Source organism: Pristis pectinata, chromosome 3 (genome assembly GCF_009764475.1).
Source record: "Pristis pectinata isolate sPriPec2 chromosome 3, sPriPec2.1.pri, whole genome shotgun sequence".
Classification (NCBI taxonomy): Eukaryota; Metazoa; Chordata; class Chondrichthyes; order Rhinopristiformes; family Pristidae; genus Pristis; species Pristis pectinata.
Window position 1 is genome coordinate 102,931,007 of NC_067407.1, and position 26,940 is coordinate 102,957,946.

General features: G+C 39.1%; 1 protein-coding gene across 3 annotated transcripts in view; it reads left to right on the top strand.

Moving 5' to 3' along the window:
* Positions 1-26,940, top strand: part of asb3 (ankyrin repeat and SOCS box containing 3) — a 71,756-nt gene that overhangs the window by 20,135 nt on the left and 24,681 nt on the right. For all 3 annotated transcript variants that reach the window (XM_052012906.1, XM_052012905.1, XM_052012907.1), the window contains exons 6-9: positions 6,922-7,099; positions 7,888-8,085; positions 16,197-16,448; positions 23,328-23,461. In XM_052012906.1, coding sequence (XP_051868866.1) covers positions 6,922-7,099; positions 7,888-8,085; positions 16,197-16,448; positions 23,328-23,461 — 762 coding nt within the window. The remainder of the gene's footprint in view (positions 1-6,921; positions 7,100-7,887; positions 8,086-16,196; positions 16,449-23,327; positions 23,462-26,940) is intronic.

Here is a 26,940-nt window from a genome sequence, read left to right on the forward strand (position 1 = left end):
TAGAAATAATACTTTGTAATATAGATTAACTACTTGATGCCAATCATATCATAATGTGTCTTTTATGGGTTAGTTCTAATTTTATTGTTTTTAATTATTGTACTGATTCACTATCTTACTGTATTATTTCACCAGTGCATGTTGTTATCTGATTTGACTATTTTAGCTTGTATGATAGCATTTTCTTCACCTTTTGGGAAAGGCAGGAAAATGTGAATATTGAAAGCATTTTGTATTAAAGAATGTGCTGTCACCAGTAGTTAGCCATTAAGCCAGCTTACTTATGTATGTTGGAATAATTTTTTGGTTTATGACTATTTAGTCTGATTCTGAACCAGCCTTTTTTCATTGTGGTACATGACAAAAGTGTTTTGAAGAGCTTAACTGTTTAAAATTCAACAAAAATTAGGCAACAGGATTTTCAAAGAGAAAGGGAGGTTAAAGGCGGAGGTGGTAATTAACAAGCCAACTTGGGTTGAGGTGGGCTTTCTGAGGAGCCTCTGGCTCTAGTTCTGTCAGAGAAGGACATGGTGATCGAAAAGAAGGAAATGTACAATATCAACTAACATGTAGATTAGGAAATGTCTAGATATCATTGGGGATGAGGTTGAAGAAACAGAAGGGAATGAGTTTGGAAAGAATAGGTGGATGTTGATGCAATTAGTTGTGGGGCATGGGAGGGTTTAGTTTCAGCATTGAATAGAACATAGAACTGGGTGGCAGAGTTGTGCAGCTGGTAGAGCTTTCTGCCTGACAGCTTCAGCGACTTGGGTTCAATCTTGACTCCAGTGCTGCCTTTGTGGAGTTTGCACATTCTCCTTGTGACTTTGAGTTTCCCCTGTGTGCTGCAGTTCCTCCCACGTCCCAAAGACATGCAGGTTGGTAGGTTAATTGGCCACAGTAAATTATCCCCAGTGTGTAGGTGAGTGGTAAAATCTCTGGGCAGTTTTTGGCTATGGGGAGAATAAAATGGGATCCGTGTAGGATTGGCGTAAGTGGGTGCTTCTTGGTAGGTGTGAACTTGGTGGACTGAAGGGCCTGTTTACATGTTGTATGAGAACATTTCATTTGGCTCAGCATGTGCTGTGTTTATACTCCACATGCCTTCTCCATCCTCTTATTTGGTTCCACCAACAAATATGTCAATTCACTTCTCCTTTGCATCTATTCAGTTTTCCTTGAATGCAACTATGCTATTCCCCTCAACCACTCTCTGAGTAGCAAATTCTAAATATCAACCTGGTGACCAACCGCAAGGGAAGAATTACCAGAGGATACATGTTTTGAAAAGCATTGTACTCCATGAAAATGTTTTCCTGAACTTCAGATTGAGGTAGCAAGTAGAGCATTAAGTGTTCCCTTCTCAGTAGGAGCAGAGTTCATGGAGAGCAGAATTATCTGTTTTTCACATGACATTCAGTGATACATGAGAATGTTGCCAAATTTGTAGCCAACACAATAGGTTTTGCCTCTGAAGTCAAGACACACTAGAATATGAATTGAGGTTGCTTAATCTTATTTTGTATAGCATCCTCACAATTAGGAGGCATGTTTTATTGTCATTAGTGTGGTATGTTTTTTAAACCTTCTAATTAACAGCCTCCACTTAAAAACATGTACCAAAGACTGGGTTTGTATATATCAGTGTTAATAAGTGACAGCACACTGAAGTAATTTGTAACTAATTAAAAATATTGCCATGATTCATGCTGATAGGTGCTGGTGGTTTAGAACGTAGAATTTGAGATGCTTCAGGGTAGCAAGATAGACTGTCAGCAGACAGTATCTCTCCTGTGTCTCCTGCCTGCATATCTTACTAGTTAGATACAAATGTAAGGGAGATTGTGAGGTGCAATTCTGTGGCAGGCCCAGGTCAGTAAGATTTGATGCATAGTTTAAAATTGGCAAAAAAAATACTAGCTTCAGTAAAGTAATTGTTTTTCCTTTGAGCTTCCACACAGTGGTGCTGGCGAGATGTTTTTCATTACTTTGTCTTTTGCTAAAATATTATGCAATATTTCACTCACTTTGAATTGCTACCGACATTTTCAAATAACATTAGGCCAGATTGGGCTGGAACAGACCTGTGCCTTGCTGTCTGAAGACCTTTACCACTACTTCTGGATTTCTTGGATCATCAGAGGCGTTTGGAAACATAAAAAATTAAGAATTAATTTAATCAACATTTACTTCCAAATTCAATGTATGTAAATTAATTAAAGTTGACATTAATTAAAATAAAGTTTTAAAGAAAACAAACCTTCACTTTCCATTTTAGTGAATGTTAACGCCTCACCCATAGAGTCCCAGTTGTACAGCACAGAAACAAGCCCTTTGGTCCACCATGTCCATGTGACCATTGTACTTGCCTATAGTAATCCCATTTACCTGCGTAGCCTTTCAAATGATCGGGCTGCACTAGATGCTCCTGGCTACTTGGTTCAGTTTGTAATGGAACTGATATCGTTGTGTTCTAAAATTAACAGACTCATTGGCACTAGCTTAGGGTGTTGCCTGGACAGGACGGCTTGAATTGTAAGAAGAGATCAGATAGGCTGGGACTGTTTTCCCAGGAGGGAAGGAGGCTGAGGGGTGACCTTATGGAGGTATATAAAATCATGAGGGGCCTAGATAGGGTAGGTAGTCGTTTTCCCAGGGATGGGGAGTCTGAAACTAGAGGACATAGGTTTTAGGTAAGAGAGAAGAGATTTAAGGGGGATTTGAGGAGCAAGTTTTTCCACTTTGAGGGTGGTGAGTATATGGAGTGAGCTGTCAGAGGATGTGATAGAGGAGGTAGATTTACAATGTTTAAAAGACATTTGGACAGGTACATGGATAGGAAAGGTTTAGAAGGATATGGGCCAAATGCAGGCAAATGGGGCTAGCTTAGGTAGGTCCCTTGATCGACGTGGATGAGTTGGGCAGAAGGGCCGGTTTCCGTGATGTAACACTATGACTCTCTAACCTCCGTACTTCTGTGCTGCAGTGCATGGGTGTCAGTGTCCAGAAGACGCTGACACCTGCACTCCAGTTGATTTCACTGAATATTCTCTGACTGCTGTTTGTAGAGCACAAGTGCAATTGCTGCTTAAAAGGCCTTGGTGTGAGATGATGGTGCCCTTTATGAGAAGGGACATCGGTGTTCTGAACCAGCATACTAGGTGGCATCTTGGTCAATTTTCTGTACCATTGTATCGAACTACAGATACAGAGATGACCTTGTTGACAAATCCCAAATTGTAAGTGTCTGCTGTTTTCATCCTTTGCTGCTGACATGTAGCATCTCTCTCTTTAAGGGAATCAACACACTATCATGAGTAGCACCTTGTGGCTAATGAGAGCTGCAGTCTGCTCTTGAGTGGTATCTCTCTGTTCAGTGGGGGCATCAAGCTGCTCCCTTTTGAGCTTCAGGCCGTTCTTGTATGACAGAGCCCAAAACTCCATTTGAAATGATGTGAGACTGCAATGAAACACAATCTTTGTGTGAACTCGTTCTGTGCCTTCAGTGTAGCAGTCACCTGAATCAGCAGGAACTGTGACACTGGATTTCTACTAGTCCTCAGTATGAAGTGTTCATGGCCTCCAGATTGGAGATAATAGTTTCCTGGTTCTGCAAAGCCTCCTTCAGAGAACTTGGGGATGGATTCTTTTGTCTCCTCCACTTGGTCAGTCGGGTCTCACGACTTGCTGAACCTCTTGCTCTGCATCTGCACCTGCATGAGACTTGTCTTGGCAGTATATCATTTATGGTCCTTTTCTAAGTCGTTTGGGGCAATAGGGATATGTAGATCCATCTCTGGCAAGTCCCACACTAAACTGTCCAACCCTGGTGCCAGACTGTAGTTCATTAATGTCTTGTCTATCTCCACGTGACACGTGCACTTCTAATCTAATCTGTTTATCTCTCATGGTGTCAGCCTCTGAGGTGATGATATAAAATGTCAGGCACAATGACACACTGTGCTGTTCATCATCATCATCATCATCATACTCTTTCTCCTCTTTCTTGCTCAAGTCCTCCCCTCTACTGGGGAGGGAGATACAAGTGGCCAATGCTGATGTGACACAACAGAAGATAGATGCACTTATAACATGTTGTGGACAAAATTTCTTTATGGTGATGTTACAGCACAGATGATTATGTTTGGTTATGATCAAGTCAAAGGGACCACTGTGAAACATTATTAATGAATATATCTGGCAGACCACAGATTGCACTTGCTGTTGCAGTGGTTTGAGGGCTCAGTGGCCCCTCTGCTCATTGGGTGAATGAAACACTGTATTCAAAACGCCCTGCATCTGTGTGGGTAGCCTCCCTTCTACTCCTCCAATGCCTTTGCCTAAATGTAAGAGATGGAGGAAATTGAGTAACGTTTTCATTATTGCCCCTTTGGAGGCTTGACCTCTTTGTGCAATGTAGGGATGAGAGTTGGTTGGGTGTTGGTGGAGAAGGTCAATATCAATGGTAGTGGCGTTGCTTCATACTTCAGGGAAATCTTGTTCTTGGCACTGCTCTCCTAGCCCACGCAACACGAGTCCTCACAGGATACACGAGATTGTGGATGCTGGAATCTCAAGTAACAACCAATCTGCTGGAAGAACTCAGAGGGTCGAGCAGCATGTGTGGGAGGAAAGGAATTGTTGACGCTTTGAGTCGAAACCCTGCATCTGGTCCTGATGCAGGGTTTTGACCCAAAACGTTGACAATTCCTCTCCTCCCACAGATGCTGCTCAACCCACTGAGTTCTTCCAGCAGATTCGTTGTTGCCCCAATCCTCTCAGGCAGCCTCTGCGTATTTGTTGGTAGCACACTCCTCAATGAGCCATGCAGAAATGAAGTCATTTTAAAACTGTTTCTTTGCTGTAGGAGTGCCTGAACTAGGTTCCCAGTGCTGTCAGTAGTATATTTTTGTATATAAGGCAACAATGACCCCTTTAATACTCATTCCATTAACAGGCTTATTCCAGGCAGTTCTTCCTGAGTGCTAAATGAAGGCCTAGTGTAATATATTTCATAATAAATATAACACACAAAGTATAGAACTGCTAAATTTGAATCTAGTTTGGATCTGCATCTCCATTATAATGGCTGGATCCAATATACTTGCTCTCTTACTGCCTTTGAATCAAAGTAATGATGCTTGACCTTCGCATATTCCTATAGATAGTATGTTGGTGAATGGATAAAACAAAAGGCACGCTATTCAAGTCATACTCACTGGCCTGTTTGGTTCATCCACATTGTAGTGCACGTATTTGAATAAGAACATATAGAATATGCAATTCAACATGTGCATAACCTTAAGTATATATTGCACCGAGTTACGGAGGAAATCATAAAACTTGGCTAACTTAGTCATTGTGAATTCGGCAAGATTATTGAGTGCCATGTCTATCTAATTGGTCTGCACATTGGTTCTAGAATTATACTATATGCAGCAAAGATTGATAGCATAGATAAATGCCTAAGCAAAATGTTGTTTGATGGCAATTTCAGCATAGAGAGAGAAAGGATGCCAAGAAATGTCTCCTACATTTTGATTAAATGCTTTGATATTTAAACAGCACATGAATTGTTTGTCTTGTACACCATGGGGAAACAGTAGTTTTCACCAGAAAAAGGTAGTATTTGTCTTGATTATTGTCGCTATTATAACATCCAGTAAAAGTTGGTTTGTTCAGATGAATTTAAACCATGTTTTAAATTAAGTGCATTTCTTTTGCATCAGCTGATATATTTTAATTATGAAATATTGCTAAAAGATTTTTTAAAAATCAGTAGCACCAATTAGAGCTACAAGCTGAAAAACGGGAATCTGCAGCGATACCTTTAAATTGTGTACAGATTGCAGTGTCACACACATCTGTATCATCTAGAGTCGATGCCTGCTAAATACTTTGGATTATTTCATTCATTATTAACTTATTTGTGCTTGATAAGTAAATTGGCTAAGATTTTGCATGTTAATAAATTAGATTTGTACAGATATTCTTGACACACAGCTGTTTTCACTGTAATGTCTGCTGTATAAATGTAATACAAAAGTTAAATGCTTAGAGTGCCAGAGAACTGAAAACAGAAAATAATGGAAATAATTAGCAGGTTAGGCAGCATATGTGGAGAGAGAAACGGCTTAATAATCTGAAACATTAAGTACAAAGGTAATAATGTAAACATATTTACAACATCACGTTATTACACATCCCTAATAGCTCGTAAGAAGATGGTGGTGCACTACCTTCTTGCACAGCTATAGAGAAGGTACTTCCAGAGGTAGGAAGTTCCAGAATTTAACCTAGCAATGAAGAAGGAAAATCGATTCATGCATTTCCAAATCAGGCTGTTTTGTGACCTGGAGGTGGAGTTTAATGTGCCTGTTGCCATTGTCCTGTGAGGTAGAAAGAGATATAGGCAGTTGTATGATGCTGTCAACAAAACCTTGATGAGTTCCTGCTGTGCATTTTGAAGATGGCATATGCTGCAGTACCCTGATTTGGTGTGGAGGGAGTGAATATGCAGGGTGGTATATGGGATGCTAATCAAAAAGAGTGCTTTGTGATACGTGGTTAAAGGTTCTTGACTTTTGTTAGAGCTGCATTCTTCCAGTTGTGCTTAGTCCAGATAACTTTCTGATCCGTGGCAGCTCTTGAATGTTGATGCTGGGTGACTCAGTAATTGTAATGTTCACATGCATATGAATTGATTTGACTTAAATAGAACACTTGTATGTGTTCCCTTTGCTACTAAAATTCTTTATTTATTTACTGCCTAAAAATTATAAAATTATTTTGAAAAAACTAGCATAGAATTTCATTAAGTAAATGATTAGTTGCACTTTAATATTTTGTGCATGCACTTTGCCATTAAGAACCATGAACTGAACTTTGAGTAAGATAACCTTTTTAAAATTAATTTTGCAGGTAGTAATGTTAATTGCCAGGCTTATGATAAGGCCACACCATTGTTCATAGCAGCTCAGGAAGGCCATGTGGAATGTGTTGAACTGCTGCTGTTACATGGGGCTGATGCAAACCTTTATTGCAATGAAGATGATTGGCAGTTACCTATTCATGCTGCTGCCCAGATGGGTAAAGTCAAGTAAGTGCACACAGTCTAATTGAGCTGTGGGGAAAAAAAAATGCACATTGAATATATTTAAAGCATGATGTCCAGGTGATACATATTACATTGCAAGGAGCTGAAGATCAAAAACTAGAATTTGAATTACTGCAGTGGCTCTTATTCTCTTTCTTATATTTAAGTCATATCTTTAAAAGTGCCAGAATGTATTTTTAATTTTATCTTAATTTTCTAGATACGCATGTCTAGAGATTCCACCATACCCCATCGCCCCTCTGTACCTTCTACGCTCTTCTAGAAATACATTTTCATCTTTTTGCTACCAATGTTTAAATCTTACTTTAAAGCAATTTCTCCTTTCCAGTTTAAGTGAGGGTATATTGTCTGTATACCTACTGCTTAAGTTACAAAGTCCTTGTAACTGCTTTCAAGCCCTTGAAGAGTGTAAGGTTTTGTTTTGTTTTTTTTAGGATGACATTTGCATTTTTGTACTTAACATTTCATTGATATTCATTGCAGCAATTGATATACTTGGCAAGGATAAGATCCATCCTCAAATTGTTTCAAAAATAACATGATCTTAAGTCAGCTTCCACTGTGTTCTCATCTAGCCAATTCATTGAAATTCTTCTCGATTTGTGCTATTTCAATTTTATTCAAATATATTTGTGTGCATTGCATTGGTTGCTTCATCATTCAGTCTTGTATTATTAACAATTCAGAAAGCAAGAGAAGTATTTTTTTCTTTTGTTCCTGTTGGGTGTGAATGTAATATTCATTTAATAATGTGTATTGATGTCTGACAGGGTGCTGGAATTCCTAATACCGATCACTGATCGAATATGTGATAAAGGGACAGGTAAAGTGAGTCCTGTCTATTCAGCAGTGTATGGAGGACAGCAAGAATGCTTGAAAATGTTGCTGCAAGCTGGCTACAGTCCTGATGCCCAAGAGTGTCCATTGTATGAGTGCCTATCGCCATTGTGCATGGCTTTCTCTCAGAGGTAAGCTATTCAAAATTTGAATCTGATTACTATTCCTACATAAGTTGAAAAGATCCAGATTATTTTTTATTATTTTTGTAGCCAAATTCACAGATGCTGTAAACCAATTTATAAAAGGGGGGGAAACCAGGGCCTGAGATTGTAAATTGCAGTGAATAAATGAACCAGCTGTTAGTACACTTGCCCATGTAAATTTTGCAGAAATTTGCATTGGGCAAATTGTTATTAGGAAACTATTTTACCATGGAACTGACAGCAGTATGAATAGGAGCAACACACAAAGGAGCTGGAGGAACTCAGCGGGTCAGGCAGTATCTGTGGAGGGAAATAAACCGTTGACATTTCGTTGCAGTTGCAGTCGACGAGATCTGTTGTAGTTCACCTGGTGAAAATACGTATAATGCTGTTGACCCAGCAATGATGATGAAACAGAGATACATCTCAAAATCCAGAGGGTGTATGAATTGGTGAGGGATTTTCAGGTGATGGGGCTTCCAGTCAAGCTTTGTTGTGAATAGTATTAAACTTCTTGGGCTGAATCTTTCTGGCCCAAGCCCAATGCAAATTGCTGCCCACTCCTTGTACTCACACTTCACAGATCTGGCTATGGAGGACCTCCTGGCCTGAAGCATTCCTGAATTTAGTAGAGTGGCCAATGTTTTGACAGGATTTCCTATGATACAATGAGGAAGCTATAACCATGAAGGCCTTGACAGCCAATAAAGCCCTGCCCCTTTATGGCCAGCTGCAAGAACTGTTAGGGTTATTTAATATTAAAAATGAAATGAATAATTTCATGTGTAAAGACTACCCTGGATGGTGGGAAGAAAAGAGGTGAAGAGACGGGTATTGCAGCTCCTGCTGTTGCATGGGAAATTGCAGTAATACTGAGAGTGGTAGAATAGGGAGCTGCAAAGGGAACAGTCTCTTCAAACTGGTGAAAGGGAAGGTGAAGGAAGAAGGTGGGTATGTGTCTGGTGGTGGAATCTTGTTGGAGCTGGCGGAAATTGCAAAGGGTGATCATTGAATGCACAGGCTAGTAGGGTGGATGGTGAGTATCAGGGGAACTCGATTCTTTCCAAGAGGAGAGGGGGTGAGAGCAGAAGTGCAGATGAGATGCAGTCAAGGGATTTGTCCACTATGGTAGAAGGGAAGCCACAGTTCGGGAACAAGGCAAACGTTTCGGAAGCACGTTTGTGGAAAGTCTCATCATTGGAACAAATACAACAGAGGTGGAGGAGCTGGGAGATTGGATTGGAATCATTAAGGAGGCAGCATAGGAGGGAGTATTGTCAAGAAAGCTATGGGAATCTGTATGCTTGTAATGAATGTTTGTGGTTTATCACCTCCTGAGACGGAGACGAAGAAATCCTGAAAGGGAAGGGAAAAGGTCCAAGATGAATCATGTGAAGGTGAGGGCAGGGTGAAAATTGGTAGCAAATATAAATAAATTTTTGTGTTCTATATTTCCGTAGGAAGCAGCACCAACACAGTTGTTAAGGTACTGTAGAAAGTGGCCCTGAGTAGGGCTGGAAAAAAATACTTTTCCATGTATCCCACAAAAAGATAGGCATAGCTTGGGCCCATGTGAGTTCCAAGCGATATATTTTCAATGTGGATAAAGTGCCTTGAGTTGAAGAAGTTGTTCAGTTTGAGGACAAGTTCATTCATGTGAATGAATGTGTTGGATGAGGGTAACTAGTTGGGCCCCTGTTCAAGGAAGAGCAAAGGGCCCTCAAACCCTGCTAATATGGGATGAAGGTGTAGAGGGATTGTGTATCCATGGTCATGTCCAGGGAACTAGAAACAGTGGTGGGGGGCATCAGATGTGTTTATGGATGTAAGTGTAAGGGACTGTGTGGGGGGGGGGGGGGGGGGGAGTTTGGTGGGGAGGAGGGGTGCGGAGAAAGAATGGAGCCAAGATGGGAAGAAATAAATTCGGTGAGGCAAGAGCAGCTTAAATAATGGGTTCTGCCTAGACAGTCTGGCTTTGTGGACCCTGGGTAGAAGGTAGAAACAAATTGTGCTGAGCTGGGGTACTATAAGAATGGTAACTGTGGAGGGAAGGATCATAGTTGTTTTGTAGCCTCATGTTTAGTTGTGTTGTGATCCAGAGGGAGGTATGAGGATGTGCCAGAGAGCTGACGTTTGGCTTCTGTAAAATGGAGGTCAGTTCACAAGACAACAACAGTGTCACCTTTGGTGGCAGATTTGGTGACGATATCGGGATTTGTTCCTAGTGAAGGGGGTATTACAAGATCAGAAGGGGGTAGGTTAGAGTGAGTGAGGAAAGTGGAAAAATCAAGAGGGTCAATGTCCCATCAGCAGTTAGCAATGAAGGGTGAGAGGCCAGAGGGAGTGGTGCAGGCGAATCATGAATTTGGGAGAGAGAAACACGGACACCCATAACGGAGTGAACACCCCAGCCTACAGAAATAGGCATAGAGGTGGAAGAAGGGTTCAATGTTGGGTTTGGAATTGGTTAAGAAGAGGATATGGGGGATGAAACTGAAATCACTGTTGAGAACTGCTCATTCAAGATCAGAGAAGGGAAGATCAGAAGGGATGCTGAGAAATAAGGTGGTCATGCTGACATATGCAAGGTACTAAAACTACTCGCACAAAAATAGCATGGGCAGGTAAGGTCAACTGTAGTTTTTCAATTAAGTGGGGGGTAGTGGGGAATTGCTTTTTGGCAACAAACTTAATCCAAAGATACGTTAGTGTGTAATACTCCTATATAATTATGGAGGCTCCCAGTTTGGGGAGGAAACTCTTTCTTTAATTATTCCACCATCTTCCCCCCAAATTATCATGCACATTATCAGCAAAAACAATTGTCAAATCTGACCAATTTTTGTTTATATCCACTGTGATTTTTAAATTAATGAACTTGATGTCCTGAAGAAACACTAGGCTCAAACATTGCTTTGCATAAATTGGCTTCTCATACTCCACTCACAGCTGCACTTCCTTCCCCTGATGCCATGGGTTTCATTGTTGTGGAGGCCTTGCTGCTGCAAAGTTTGCAGAATGACTCAATGACTCCAAAGTGGAATGGCCTGTGTTAGTGATTAGGCCTCAGAAGGCAGGCCTTGTTCCTGATGGCCGCCTGACAGCTATTGACAAAGGCCTTTGAATTACTTTTAATCATCTCTGATTTTCAGTAACATTTAAAAGCAGTTCAGGAAGATTTAAATAAAAATTGCTTTTACTTAAAACCTCTCTGAAGTGAATTAAGTCAAATTAAACAAAAACATTTAAGTTAACCGTAAAGCTTTTTTAAAATTAAGGCAGGTGTCCCCATTCAGATGAATAGGGCTACACAGAACCATTGGGGTAACACCCTTCGGCCTTCCTCACTACAAAACTGCATCTTGTCTCTAACAAGCTCCCTTCTAGAGTTAAACTGCAGGATGGACAGGGAACTGTTCAACATATGTCACCTTTACTCTAGAATGGGATCATCCTAATCTCAGTAATTGATTTATGGTACTTTGATGAACCTTGCATCTGTGCTTACTTGAAGGCCAAGGTCCAAAACATTGTTCTCCTTCACTGAAGTATATGAAAGGATGGGCCTTGAGCTAAACATCTTAAAAAAAAACAAAGGGCTCTACTAACCTATTCTCGCCATAACATCACTTCCTTGCAATTTAGATCCACAATGCAAACTTAGAAAAGGTGGATCACTTTCCACTTCTCAGGAGCCACTGCTCAGCATTGATGAAATTTACTATTGCCTCCAGTGTACCAGCATAGCATTGGGTCAGCTTTAGAAAGCAGTGTTTGAAGATCGAGACTTCAAATTCAGTACAAATTCAAGCTCACTGTTTACCCTGCCCTCCTGCATGCTTCAGAGCTATGGATAACCTACAGTAGGCACCTCAAGTCACTGGAGAAGTGTCATGTACGCTGCATCTACAAGCTCCTCCAGGTTGATCGACAGAATAAGTGAATCAATGTTAGTGACCTCCCAGGCCAATGTTTTCAGTGTTCTGGCTCTGACCACATTCAATCAGCTCTGGTGGGTGGGTAAATCGTTTGCACACCTGATCGCAGACTCCCAAAACAAAAACAGTCTTCTCCAACCTTCATCACGGCAGATTACCAGGAGAGTAGAGAAAATGCTTCAAAGGCACACTGAAAGTCTCCATGGGGAGAAGAAGTAGCATCCTTACTGACTCATGGCAATTCATTGCCTGTGACTACAGAAAATGGAGGAGCATCCAGGAAGATTCAATGTGGGGATGTGAAGGCTAAGTACAAATATCAGGAGTGGAAGTGACTGTACACAGAAGGACTGCCCAAGAAGAACAGAGGGAAACTGCAGGGATGCTTGTGCTTGGGCTAAAGATTTGTGCTGTATCCTGGGAGTGCCAAGTCCATCAGCAGAATGGGAGCTCTCCTGTGTGTTGCAGTCCTTGATGGCAGTTCTCTATAGAGCTGCTGGCCTGAGACATACGTACCTTTGCCAATGTTACACATGCAGTTATCTCACTTGAAACTTTTCAACAGCTTCTGCAGCAGTAGATTTCTGATCTTCTGCTTCCTTGGTAATGCTGTCTGCGGAGGGATACTTCTGTACATGTATACATGCAGAGGAAAATTGCATTAAGTCTTACATGCATTTCTCTCACTCTCTGACCGTATAGTTCCTTGAAAATTATATTTAATACAGAGAAAACATTAGTAATATCAATAATAATAAGATCCTTCCCAAGGAATAGCCAGAAACGTTAAAAGATAAAGTAGAAGGAAGACGGGTGTTTTGTTGGAAATATAATAAGCTAGTTTGTAAGGGAAAAAATATTCATGATAAAATATATACACTCCATGTTTTTTAAAATTTAATTTGTTACACTGTCATGGAATATTCTGCATATGAACAAGTAATTTTGATTCAAGCAACTTAATTAAAATGCTAACTTCATTATTATTGCACTTCATTTTTGACACATCTTTTCATTAAGAAAATGAGAGTATGCTAAGTACCTCAAATTCATTTTGCCATTCAATTACATCCAATGTCATGTTTCATATTTTCTAAAAAAAAATCAGAAGGAAAATTGTGTTTATCAAATTTACTTTATGACGTCATCTAATATGTCTGTCCTAAGGTTACTTTTAAATAGTAATGTTAAACCAAAAATATGTATTGAAATGGAAAAACAAGCAAGAATTATGAAATTTCAAAAGCGTGGACAGTTGATAGCATGTTTATTTTAAAAAAGATTTGATACTGTTTTTGTTTCAGCTTTTAATTAGGTTCAGAAGGTAGTGTGCTCTTTTCCTTATTTGCTTCTGCTCTTCAATGTTTAAACTATTATTAATACAGAGTTTTCTTTCAGCTTTGGTCATACAAAACTCAAGACCTGAAAGTTTTATAATTGGTATGGAAAATGATAATGTTTCAGAAATAACTTTAGAAACTATTCAATGAGAGGCAGCAATGGAAACCCTCAAATTGCTATGTGTTACAAAGTAATGGAATAAAGAATTGTATTAAATGTACATTGGCAAACTTAACTACAGGAGTCTGCTTTTCACTGTACTATGTGCAATCTCATTGGGCTGTAGAGATGGTGAAGAATTGGTCTTTGCAGAAATGAAATGCCCCTAAATTTTTTTTCTGAAGTTGTGTTTTGCAAAAATTAATTGCTTTGTACTGTCTCCTGATGGGTATTGTTTCAGAAATTGGCTTGCGTATCAAAAACAATAGCCAATTATTTCTAGAAGGGAGTGGAAAAGAGCAGGGAAAGATTTAAAGTTTCCTGCAGCTTTAAATCTAATCACTTTCTTAAGTCTTTGGATGTGCACAAATGTTTGCATATTGCTGAAATACCATCAGTTTTTTTGACTATTAATAAGGTTTGTAGATGCCAGTTTATTATCAATTATGATGGCATTATTGATACCGTTTTATTTTTGGGTTGTCAGTGATAAAGCTGGAAATGGTTTGAGCTAAGCCTAAAAAGCAGCTTTAGCCAAAGGACACTCCTATTACTAAATTTATTATGCCTGTGATTGAGTATATATATATATGTGTGTGTGTGTGTGTATTTGCTGGATTAGAAGTGGGAGTGAAAGGGGAAATATAGAAGCAACTCGGAGGGAAGAGTAAAAAGATCAGTCATGATAAAGAATTATCCAGACCAGAGAAATAAGGAGGATATGCAGTTTGTACCAAGGCACAAAGGAAATTGGAGTGCCCTGTTTAACTTTATTCAGCTCCACCAGAATCGCAAACAGCAGAGGGCAATGTTTTGCACAATTAAGGCATCCTCGCATGAATCATCAAACATTCAGCGTACTAAAAACCTGATGTAGAGGCATGCTTTCTTGTGTATTGTGCATGTAATAATAGCCCAGCAGGAAAATCAGATTATGTAACGGGAGGTGTCACGAGGCCAAGAGGCTGGGGTGGCAGGAGTCCGCCTTGTGTACACCTCTTTTCGGCATTTGAAAAATGACAGGAGAGTACATTAATGATTGATTTGATAGAGTTCTATAAACTGCATTATAGTGGGGATAAAGGAAAGTTCTTCCACGAAAAAGAATATAATAGACTTTGGATGAGATTCTTGCAAGCATCTAGAAGTTTGGAGAAAGGTGCAGAGACTAGGGAAGATGCACATGTGTGTCAATGGATGGGGCCTGGATAATGGCCAGCAGTGGGTTGGGAATTATAATTTCTGCCTAGATTTAATGGTGTAATACAAAATTGGAATGTGTCATCTTGTTTGGCTGTTCTGTATAATGTTTAAATTACTACCACAAATCTGGGCCAACCGCAGATGACTTTGGCTACAGTGGAATTGATTGGTTCAAATCCATAAGATCCATAATTCTCTCTGCCAGAATATTGCATGGCTGCAGGAATGTTGTGGGAAGTGTTTAATCATGATGGTCCAGTGGTCATCGAGTGTGGTACAGGCTTGATGAACCAGTTAGACTTTTCCTGACCAAGATTTTGTACGTCTTGTAATTCTAAAGCTTTTTTAAAGCTGCTTTTCATGTTTTAATGTCATGTTGCTTTCAACCTCTCATTACCAGCCCCTGGTGGTTTGTTATGGGCCCAGTTAGAATGTGTTACTGAAAGATTTCAAAAGTGAACCATATACAAATCAAAATTGAGCAAATCTGTTATCTTGTGTACAAAAGTACCTATTTCTTAACAATATCTTATTTGAGGATATCACAAAATTAAATTTCTAAATTTTGCAGTAGTTTTATTTTGTATGGAGCTAATTTCTATTTTTATTCACTTATCTATTTATAATTTAAGTGATTAACAATCTTTTGTAACATATTCTTACGAGCTGAAAAACTACGTTGTCAACATTATACTTGATGAATTAGTGGCTGGATTTTAATGGCACACCACCAGGTAAATGTCAGCAAGTTCAGTATTTCTGTGCTTGTGCATGTGAGAGTTGGGATGATTCCCCAGCATTTATTTTGGGGAATCTGTTCATAGAAATTGCATAAAGTTGTACTTGATGCAGGGAGTTCAGTAGGGGAGAACATCTTTGAGAGAATGTGTTAATTTTTCAGTTTTAAGCATTTTTAAGTAGGTTTTATTGATTAATTTTCAAAAGTTAATTGTTTCTGATCATCAAAAGTATTCAAAGTATATTATAAGCATGATAGCTGATTAAGCCAGGCAACTGCAGCCTGGCTAGCTTTCAAAGGTTTTCCAGCATTTCAAGGGCATTGTTCTGCCCCCTACCGATGGGACTTGTGTGTAGAAAGTCCTGCTGTGATATTTCAGTGGCAGGCATGTTTAGCTTGCCTTTGTCTGCCAATACTGGCCACTAAATTGGACACTTTGTATGAGGGTCATTTCATTTTTCTGCTGTAGATCCAAAAGTAGATCATTATGTATGGCTGTAGACAGAAAACATAAACTTTGCCTTAGCAGCTAGCAAAATATGTCCAATTTGTTTATTTGTACATAGGAACAATGATTATTAATTTTTAATCAATCTCTTAAAATAGCTTGTGATAAATTTTGAGGACTGGCTTGTGGTTATTTGTCTGCTTTTAATGAAAAATCTTAATGATTCAGGGCCTGGACTAATGCTATTTTTGTGTTAATCATTCTCCAGATTTTTTGCAATTATTTACATCCTCCTAAAAGCTGGAGCTGTTATCACAGGTCTTCATTATTCTTATTGTCTGCAATATCAGTGCTTCCATTTGCTGCAGTTTCTTCTGGAACAAGGCTACTCATTACCATCAGGCAGTCATTTAGCTGGCATTGTAAAATATGGATTATTATCAGAACAACAGTTTAAGCAGTGGTTACCTCACCTGTTACTGGCTGGATTGAATCCTGTGGATTTGCTTAGTGAAGCTTGGTAAGTAACAAGTTCAGAGAAGCATCAAATTGTTATTTTGAAATAATGTGCAAATGTCTTGTTTATAGTTAAATAGCAATACAGAAGATATACATATTTGATTGAAATATTATCATTGGAGTCCTTGTTTTAATAATTGTATTTCACTACTGAGCTTGCATGCAATGTTACCTGATTGTCTACAAGTCTCATTAAGTAATAGATAATTACAACTGACCAGTTTTCAAAATGAAGTGCTTGAAACATATTGTAATGTACAATTGATTTGTAAATGAGACTTTGCATATAGAATTAACCCTTTCATGAAGTTTCAATATTACAGGAAGCGTAAGTTTAATGTTGCAAAATGGTAACCTACTAATACATGTCTTGATATTGTAGTTTATTCTACCTATAACATTTTATTACTAAAGCAATATTCATAGTCCAGTATCTGAACTTTTGTTTTGCTGGAGTGAATGTAAGTTTAACTTGAAAATCTGTGCATTGTGATGTCTGTAAAATGACTTAAAAGAGTGAGAAAATTCACAGAAGTATTTAAAAAAAAGATGAAAAGCAATGAAGATTCAACAAAAGCTCCCGTTTTGTATTTCTGAATGTTGCCAAGAAAGAAAATCTTGGGAACAAAATTCCTCAATTCTACTGGATGTCATAACCTTGGCAAACAGGATCTAAGATGGCGTACTTGAATTTGACCCTGACTACGCTGTAATACTCGGTGAGCAGATTTAAAAGTCAGTCAAAAATCACGTCAGTGTTGGTGCATTTTGAACACTTGCTGGAAGGTAGGGCAGGAAAATGGTGAGGAAAAAATTTAATGTCATCTACAATATAAAACAATTAATGGTAATTCAGGCCATGCCAAGATATTCCAGATGGTGACTACCTTATGCCACTATTGTAACAACTTGGGTGCTGGTACCTTGCTGACATGCAGATTCCTTGGATCAGGAGGAATATTGGAAAGTGATTCATTTTACTCCACCTTGCTCTTCATATCAGGTCCCCAATGGGATAGACAGAGCATATCACTACCCTTCATTCCATTGGTTATCGGGGCATTTGCTGGCATTGAAATTTGCCAAGTGCAAATGAAGGAGAATGTATACAGTTAGTGGTAGGCCCCTTAATAGTAATGAGGTACAGAGGGATTTTGGGGTCCAGATCAATTGTTCACTGAAAATGGCTATGCAAGTGGATAAGGTGGTAAAGAAGGCATATAGAATGCTTGCCTTCATTTGTAGGGGTGTTGAGTATAAGAGGAAGTCAGTCATGATGCAGATATATAAAACCTTAGACTGCACTTGGAATATTGCATGCAGTTCTGGTTGCCCTGTTGTAGGAAGGATGGGGAGAGGGTGCAGAAGAGGTTTACCAGGATGCTGCCTGGATTACAGGGTATGAGCTATAAGGAAAGGTTGGACAAACTTGTCTTGTTCTCCCTTGTACATAGGAAGCTGAGGGGACACCTGATGGAAGTTTATAAAATTATGAGAGGTATAGATAGGGCAGACAGTCAGAATCTTTTCCCCAGGGTAGAAATGTCAAACACCAGAGGACATGCTTCTAAGGTTAGAGGGAGAAGTTTAAAAGTGACATGAGGGGCAAGTTTTTTTTTGCACAGAGAATGGTAGGTGTCTGGAGTGGGTTACCAGGGGTAGTAGTAGAAGCAGGTGGTTTGGTGGAGTTTAAGAGGCTTTTAGATGGACACAAGAATATGGAGGGATATGGATGATGCACAGGAGGAGGATGTTTGGTATAAATTGGCATCAGGATTGGCACAACATTGTGGGCTGAATGGCCTGTCCAGTGCTGTACTGTTCTATACATTTGTCCATAAAGTTTAGGCATGAAAATGCACACATGTCCATAATTTCATTTTTTTAAAAAAGTATATGTATCATATGGATAGACATTAAAAGGAATACCATTTTAACTTTGCTTTTACTACTACCCTCCTCTCCTTTCTGCACCCCCCCCCCCAACCTTGCACATTGAAAAGCTCAGGTTTGGATCTTTGAAGAGGCAACTCACTGTTTGTGAGTTCTAACAATTTCTTCCCCCTTTCATTCTTCATGTTTGCCAGATTTGGAATGAATGACTACTAACAGCAGAAGGCATCCCTTCTGCATTTATTATTTCCTCAGCCAAGAATTTTCCAGTATTGAAATTTAAACCCCCCGTGAAAACCAGTTTGGGGTTGTATCTTTTATGACCACAGTCATAAAGTAATCATTATTTGTCACTTGAAGATTAAATAGCACCAGTTATCTGGAGCATTGTGCAGACATAAAAATTGGTGATTCTGCCATGCACATATAAAAACTCCCTTATAATGAAGACTTCTGGGCAACAGTGCATTTAGAGAGCAGGTAGCAGTTTTTTTAAAGTTCCTAGGCATTTAAACAATATGGTTCTGCTGTTTAGTATTCCAGATTAATCTGTTTGTGTTAACCCTTAAAATAGCACAGGTACAAATTTATTAACTCACCAAAAAAAATTGCAAATGACTACATTAAAATGGCAAAGATACAGATTTATTAATTTAAGGAAACCAAAATTTAATTAATAAAGTAAGAAAATTATGAATTTATTTTTAAGTTGCTCAAAGGATGCTAAAAATAAATTGAAATTATTAATCTGAGATTGCTTGGACAAATGTAACCTTGCAATCCAAATTCCATGTCTTGCTTCCCCTACTGTAATACATCACTGATGAATGGAGCCTAGTTCTCAGTCCTCCAAATGGAGTTAGAACAATCCCAAATGTTATGAACAATCTCTTGGAAAATTGACATATGGTATCTCAGGGCAATGCATAATAAAACTCAAGTAATAAAACTACTTGCTCTCAATTTGATGGTCCCACTAAGTACTTGATCAGTTCAGATTCAACCACCACAAAAATCAGTTTGTAGTGATGGGTCCACAAATATTACACTATCCTTGGGAGAAGAATTTTGGAGAAGGCATACCACACGATGAGGATTTTTTCTTTAATAGTGATATATTTAATTTGTAAAAGGATAAATGTGCACAATTTTGTTGTTCTATACAAAACTATAGTGGATCTACAGTAATTCCATATACGAGCACTTGTTCCATAGCCTTTTATGCCTTGGTGATTCAAGTGCTTATTCGATAGCTTATTAAACTTGAGAGAGAGTACCTGCCTCCACCAACCTCTCAGGCAGTGCATTCCAGATTCTAACCACATGTGGGATGAAACTCTGATAACCTCTAAATATCTTGCCTTTTACTCTAAAATATGCCCTCTAGTTTTAAACACTTGCTATGGGCAAGAAGTTTGAAACTATCTACCTTGTTTATGCCCCTCACAATTTTTTGATTCTCTGTCAGATCCCATCTTCAGCCTTCACCACTTCAAGAAAAACAGACCCAGCTTATCCATTCGCTCTTCTTCATAACTGAAATGCTTCATCCCAGGTAACATCCTGGTAGTCTCCTCTCCACTATTCCCGGTGCTGATTGAGGACGGCTCCAAGTTTGCCAGTGAACCCTGTGCCATACTCTAATGTAACTCAAGTTCTGGGGTGGGGTTGGTGATCAGAATGGGACAAAACAGGTTGTGCACAAAGATGCTGTCAGCTGCCAGAGCTGTTAAAACATTGAATGTTTCTGAAAAATATTTGAACTCTGAAATATTTACAATGTTTAAGTATTTTAAAAAATCCAGGTACTATCATAGAAACATATAAATAATCTTAATTTGCAGCTCTTTAATTATTTTAACTAAAATTCACTTGGTCCTTTGCATTGTTCCTCTCCATTCAAATTAATAGCAGTCCCATTCCTGCACCAGATCTAACCTGACACAGGGTAAACGATATAGTTGACAAAGGTTATCCACCTGAAACATTTATACTTGTTTCTGGCCTGCAGATTATTTCCTGCATTTTCTGTTTTTATTTCTAACCTGTTACAGGTTCCTCAAGTTCAGTAGCCAAGTAAGCATTGCCATCACCTTGTGCAGTGCCACTGAACTCCATGACCAGCAGTAGAGCACAGTTAAATGACTGCCTAGAAGTTCAGGACTTCCCTGGATTCATATGACACTTTCCCAGGGCTGAGCTGAATGTAGAGCAATCTTGTAATGTGATTATTTTCTTAAAAACCTGCATTAAATTATACAAATACTACAGATGAGAGCTGTACCAGTAAATTATTGTGATGGTGATTTTAGGAAAGATGGTGGAAGCACTGCAAAGGCTAGAGTTCAAGATTAAGCCTAGTGTGTTTCTGTGACTGAAGAACAATAGTTTGCCAATCTTGCCTTGAAAGCTGCAGTCGGTCTTTGTTTTATTGTACATCTTCGAGCTATATTTATTTCAAAAATAAGAGATGCTTTTTGCTTCGTTTGTGACTGCATCAGATATCACTTACTGATCTATTCTCTACTGGCATCATTCATTAAAGACCAATACATGTGCCTGTCTATTAGCAGTGGAATCTGCTTCCTTACCTGCAATGATTCTTAAGCTAATCATATTTAGACCTAAAATGTAGTTATTTGGTCCAAGTAATAATGATTGATGATTATTCTATCATTGAATTAAAATTCAAATCTCTACATTTTTGTCTTTTGTTCACTGGAAAGTTTCTACATCAAGACATTTTCTGTTACAAATCTGATGTTTATAGGCTTCACTTTAAGCCAATTTTATTCATGATGAATGAAAGTGGCACATTAATGGAAAATTAATGCTGGCCATGTATTTGGTTGACTATTTATTTCTGGCTCATGATTCTTGAAGTATTTTTATTATCATAAAAAGCAATCTTCAAGTTTGTTAGTGTTGTCCAGTGGTAACTTTACCTGTCTGCAATAGTAAGGCAAGTTTACTGTTGCGTGAATTAATGTACTGTTACCTAATCCATCACTGGGAATTCATTTCCTCCAAATTTTTTTTCAAGCATCAGTATGACTGATTATTTTGCTCAGCTCAAGAGGCCAACAGCATTTTGCTGATACAACTGGAACATATATTTTCTGGCCTTGCATTTTTTTTTAAATGAGCTTTTTTTGCAAAAAAACAGATTTTCACAAAGAACTAGATTTTTGCCAAAAAAATTAAAGCTTTTTAAAAGAATATTAATAACTCCTATGATTTTAACTTTTTTACTTTTTTTCCATTTTTCTTTGCTGTAGCTAAACATACTGTATGCTGTGTTGCATTTTATTTTCTGAACTGGAAAGAATGTAATGAAAGTTTGAATTCCACTATCATTTTGACAATGTTGATGGCCAAGCAGCTTTTTGAATGAGATTCCTGTCTATTTATCAGGCTTCATTTCTGTACCAAGTACATCTCACTGTTTACCGTGTTTTATGCCAATGACCATCATCACTGATGCCTCTTGTCAGAAAATAATATGGTGTTATGAAAAATCATATGTGATTCTCATTTCACGCAAACGGAGACCAGCTTCAGAGACGCAAAGCTGTCCTGCACTGAAAGTGGAGGCATGGTTTCACTCTCCCAGAAATTATGACCCTGTCTGAAACCTTTGTTCAACACTTGGTGGCTTCAATATCCTGAACCCTAGAAAGCATATTGGCCTGGAAATTCACTGGCACTCTTATAGCTATGTTTATTCTTCATTGCTTGCTGTACCAATGATTGTTTTGGTTGCGGGCCCACCGCTCAAAAGGGGCAAGGTTTTTCCTTTGCACATTTCACCAGTACAGGTTGCGAAGGAAAGCAGGTAAACCTAGGGCTATGGAGGAAAGAGTGTCATTGGTGATTGGGTTTTGGAACCGTAGCATGAGTAGGATGCTGAAGGAGATTTGGGCACTGGTCTTTAATCAATAGTTGGGGTGGTGCTGCTGAGTCATGGGCCTGTGATTAAGGCACGGGGGTGTTGGGGGTGTTGAGCGTGTGTCCAAACTGTGGTTGGGGTGGTGGTAGTGGGGTCCAAAGGCAAACAGATAGGGTTCCCATCACTGAACGACGATTGCATGTGCAGTAAGATGTTGATGTGGGTCATCAGTTATCAGGTAAATCCAATAGAGGTCATGTGGGTGGGGTCAGAAAACTCCAGGATAGCCACAACTCCTTAGGAAGAGCAATCAGTGATACCATCAGTCAGATTACCCTGAAGACTGGGAGGAGTGCTGTGGAGGCTGTATCTTAAGACTCTGGTACAAACGTAAATACTATTGCTGCATGTCTAGTCCCTTGACCCTATGCAATGTCAGGCCCAGACCTACGTGCTGCTGGGTCTGAGGCACTACAGGGCACCAGGGATTGGCTCCAAGCACTGACCTGGTCCAGGGCAGGTCTCTTGCCAACGTTAAATAAAATTTTCAGTGAACCCTTTTAAAGCAGGATTGGCTGTAAGATTCTTGGAATTACCAATGCTACCCTACCCACAATCTATCCCTTGTTATTGGAATATTTACATGGCAGCCCTGCCTGAGTTGGGGTCCCAGTGAAGGGCTGGGATTTAATCGGGAAGCCTTCTAATCATTCTGCTGAAGAGCAACAGTGCTATGAAAAGCAAAAATCTGCAAATGTTGGAAATCTGAAATTAAAACAGAAAATGCTGAGAGATATTCAGTGAAGGGAGACACAGTGTTGATGTTTAAGACAGTAGGCTTTCATTAGAATTGGAAATGTGAGAAAACAATCATGATTTAAGTTGTGGAGAGGGGAAGGGGTGGAGAAAGGAGATGTTTGTGATGGAGTGAAGACCATTTCCTTTAATAAGACTTCATTTAGCGGCATACCATTTGTCATGACTCGAGAACAATATAGGTGCTAGCTGCTTTGCATGTTCTTTGTACATTTCTAGCATTTGAATATTTGGCTTTTTATTCTGTATATTCAGTTGCATTTTTATTTTTTAAACCTGCAGGCTAAATACAGCCGGTGACAGTATGCTTAACTTTACACTTGAGTTTACAAACTGGAAGAGGCTTCCTCTGGTTGTGGACCAGATTCTTTTCTGTCGCGTCGCAAGCTCCACTTGGATTGAACAGAAACATTTTGGTATGTAATTTCTTTAAATATAAATTACAATGGCACTTTTATTTGTAATTATTGTAAAATATCACAGAACTTATAAACACGCCCCTCTATTATGTTTTACCTGTTGCATGGTGCTACATTTACAAGTATCTTGTCCACCCAACATTTTTAATATACCAAATTCATGCAATGCAATGCAATGCAATGATCAGAGGAGTATGGTGGCATTACTAATTTTCAGTATTGAATTCAATGGATTGGAGTTTCCAAATGAGATGTCAGATAGCATGGAGTAATTTTAAGAGTGAAGTACTGATAAGATATCTAAAAGTGGGGAAAAAAAACAGCAGAGGCTTGAAAACTGAAATAACAACAGAAAATGCTAGAACTACTCAGGTCAGGTAATATGGAGAATGAAACAAAACTAACATTTCAGGCTGGGCAGATAGATGTTGACTGACCGTTTTGTCTTTTACTGGCTTCAGCTTCAACTTAAATGGAAGGAGAAATTAGTCTGGGAGCAGCTGTGCTTGACCTGGTATTCATGGACTGTCAGAAACAGATCCTTCATCCCACCAAATCTGTGCTGACCAAGAAGCAACCATTTACACTAATCCTTTTCTAATCCCATTTCATTCTCCCCATATTTCCATCAACACTTCCCCAGATTCTGCCACTCAGCTAACACACAAGAGGCAAATTACAGTGGCTAATTAACCTACCAACCTGCACTCTTTGGGACGTGGGAGGAAACTGCAGCACCCAGGGGAAACCCATGCCTTCACAGGGAGAGTGTGCAAACTCCACACAGGATGATATCCAAGTCACTGGAGCTGTGAGGCAGCCACTCTGCTAGTTGTGCCAGTATGCCACCTCACATTGTGCGCAAGATAGGATTAATTAATTTTTAAATTTTGTTTGAGGGAGAGAAGAGTGGGTCCAAGAATAGTATTTAAAACTTAAATAAGGGCAAATATGTGGGCATGAAAGCAGAGCTGGCTGAAGGGCAATGGTAAATTAGGTTAAAGGATTAGTTAATTGAGATGCAGCGGTAAACATTGTGTTTTCTGAAAGATCAGGATAAATAATTTCAATAAGAAATAAATATTCCAAGGAGAAGATGGTAGCAGACCTAAAAAAAACATATAATTGTATGAAGGCAGGTGGCAAATCAGATTGGATACATTATTTAAAAAAAAAACTGCAAAGAATGACTAAAAATTTAATAAGGAGGGAAAAATTCAGAGTATAAAGACAAAGCAAGCTGGAAATGTGAAAATAGATTAAGAGCTACTGTAGATATTAAAAAATAAAGTCAGTGTCCGTCCTATAGAAGGTGCATCTGGGGGCTTGTTAATGGAAAATAAGGAGATGGTAGATGGATTAAAAAGGTATTTTTTCTTCAGTCTTCACTATAGAGGATACAAGTAACATCCCAAAAATAGCAGAAATTGGAAGGAGGAGGAATTCAAAGAAAATTACAATCATGGAAGAACCAATTATTGAATCTGCAATCCCGATGGATTAGTTTATGTGTTGATTATCATTTTCCAAAATGCCCTAGATTGGGGAAGATTGTTATTGGTTTATTATTGTCACTTGTACCAAGGTACAGTGAAAAACTTGTCTTGCATACCGTTTGTACAGATCAATTTATTACACAGTACATTGAGGTAGTACAGGGTAAAAACAATAATAGAATACAGAGTAAAGTGTCACAGCTACAGAGTAAGTGCAGTGCAGGTAGACAATAAGGTGCAAGGTCATAAGGTAGATTGTAAGGTCAAGAGTTCATCTCTTTGTATAAGGGAACTGTTCAATAGTCTTAGCACAGTGGGATAGAAGCTGTCCTTGAGCCGGTGGTATGTGCCCTCAGGCTCCTGTATCTTCTGCCTGATGGGAGAGGGGAGAAGAGGAATTGGAAAATAGTGAATATAACTTCTTTATTTAAGAAGGGAGGGAGATAGCAGGATACTGCAGACTAGTTAACTAACCGTCTGTCATAAGGAAAATGTTAGAAGTGATTATTAAAGGAATTGGGATATGCACAGAAAAAATTCAAGGTAGTCGGGCAAAGTCAACGTGGTTTTTTTTGAAAGGAAAGTCAGGTTGAAGCAATATTTTGGAGTTCGAGGAAGAAGTAACACATGCTATGGATAAAGAGAATATACTAGAATTTACAGAAATCATTTCACAAGGTGTCACTTTCAAAGATTATTGTGGAAAATGAAGGTTGATGGCGTAGAATTGAAGTGATAGTGTATTGATGTAGATGGAAGATTGGCCAGATAATAAGAAACAGAGTAGGTATAAACGGGTCTTTTTCTGGTTGTCAAGATGTAGAGTGTCTGTGAAATGCTCTTCCTCAATGGGCATTAAAGATCTTGAATCTCTTTGAAGCAGAGATAGATAGAGACTTGACCAACACAAAGGTGAAAGGTTACCAGAAATAGGCAAGAGTGCAAAGCTGAGGTTGCAGTCAGATCAACCAGGATCTTATTGAATGAAGGAACAGGCTTGAGGGGCTGAGTGGCCTACTCCTGCTTTTGATTCATGTGTTCAAATTGTAATTGGTGGGAGCATAATGCCAGCCGACACTGAGGTATTTACCTTGAAAGCATGTGTTCCTGTCTCTGCAGAAGATCCTAAAGGTGCTAAAAAATCAAGTAATTTCAAGAGAAAATTAACTTCATAGAACATAGAACAGTACAGCACAATATAGGCCCTTCGGCCCACAACGTTCTGCCGACCTTTAAACCTCGCCTAAGACTATCTAACCCCTTCTTCCCACATATCCCTCTATTTTAAATTCCTCCATATGCTTATCTAGTAATCTCTTGAATTTGACCAATGTACCTGCCTCCACCACTGCCCCAGGCAGCGCATTCCATGCCCCAACCACTCTCTGGGTAAAAAACCTTCCTCTGATATCTCCCTTGAACTTCCCTTGAAGCCATGCCCTCTTGGATTGAGCATTAGTGCCCTGGGAAAGAGGCGCTGGCTGTCCACTCTATCTATTCCTCTTTATATGTTGTATACCTCTATCATGTCTCCTCTCATTCCTCCTCCTCTCCAAAGAGTAAAGCCCTGGCTCCCTTAGTCTCTCCTCATAATGCATACTTTCTAAACCAGGCAGCATCCTGGTAAATCTCCTCTGCACCCTTTCCAATGCTTCCACATCCTTCCTATAATAGGGCGACCAGAACTAGACATAGTACTCTAAGTGTGGTCTAACCCGAGTTTTATAGAGCTGCATCATTACCTTGCAGCTCTTAAACTTGATCCCTCGACTTATGAAAGCTGACACCTCATAAGCTTTCTTAACTACCCTATCCACCTGTGAGACAACTTTCAGGGATCTGTGGATATGGACCCCCAAATCCCTCTGCTACAAATAGTGTTCATATGATCTTTAAAAGCATAGGTTCATACATTCATACAGCATGGAGACAGGCTTTTTGGCTCACTGATTCCCACCAACAATCAACCATCTATTTACA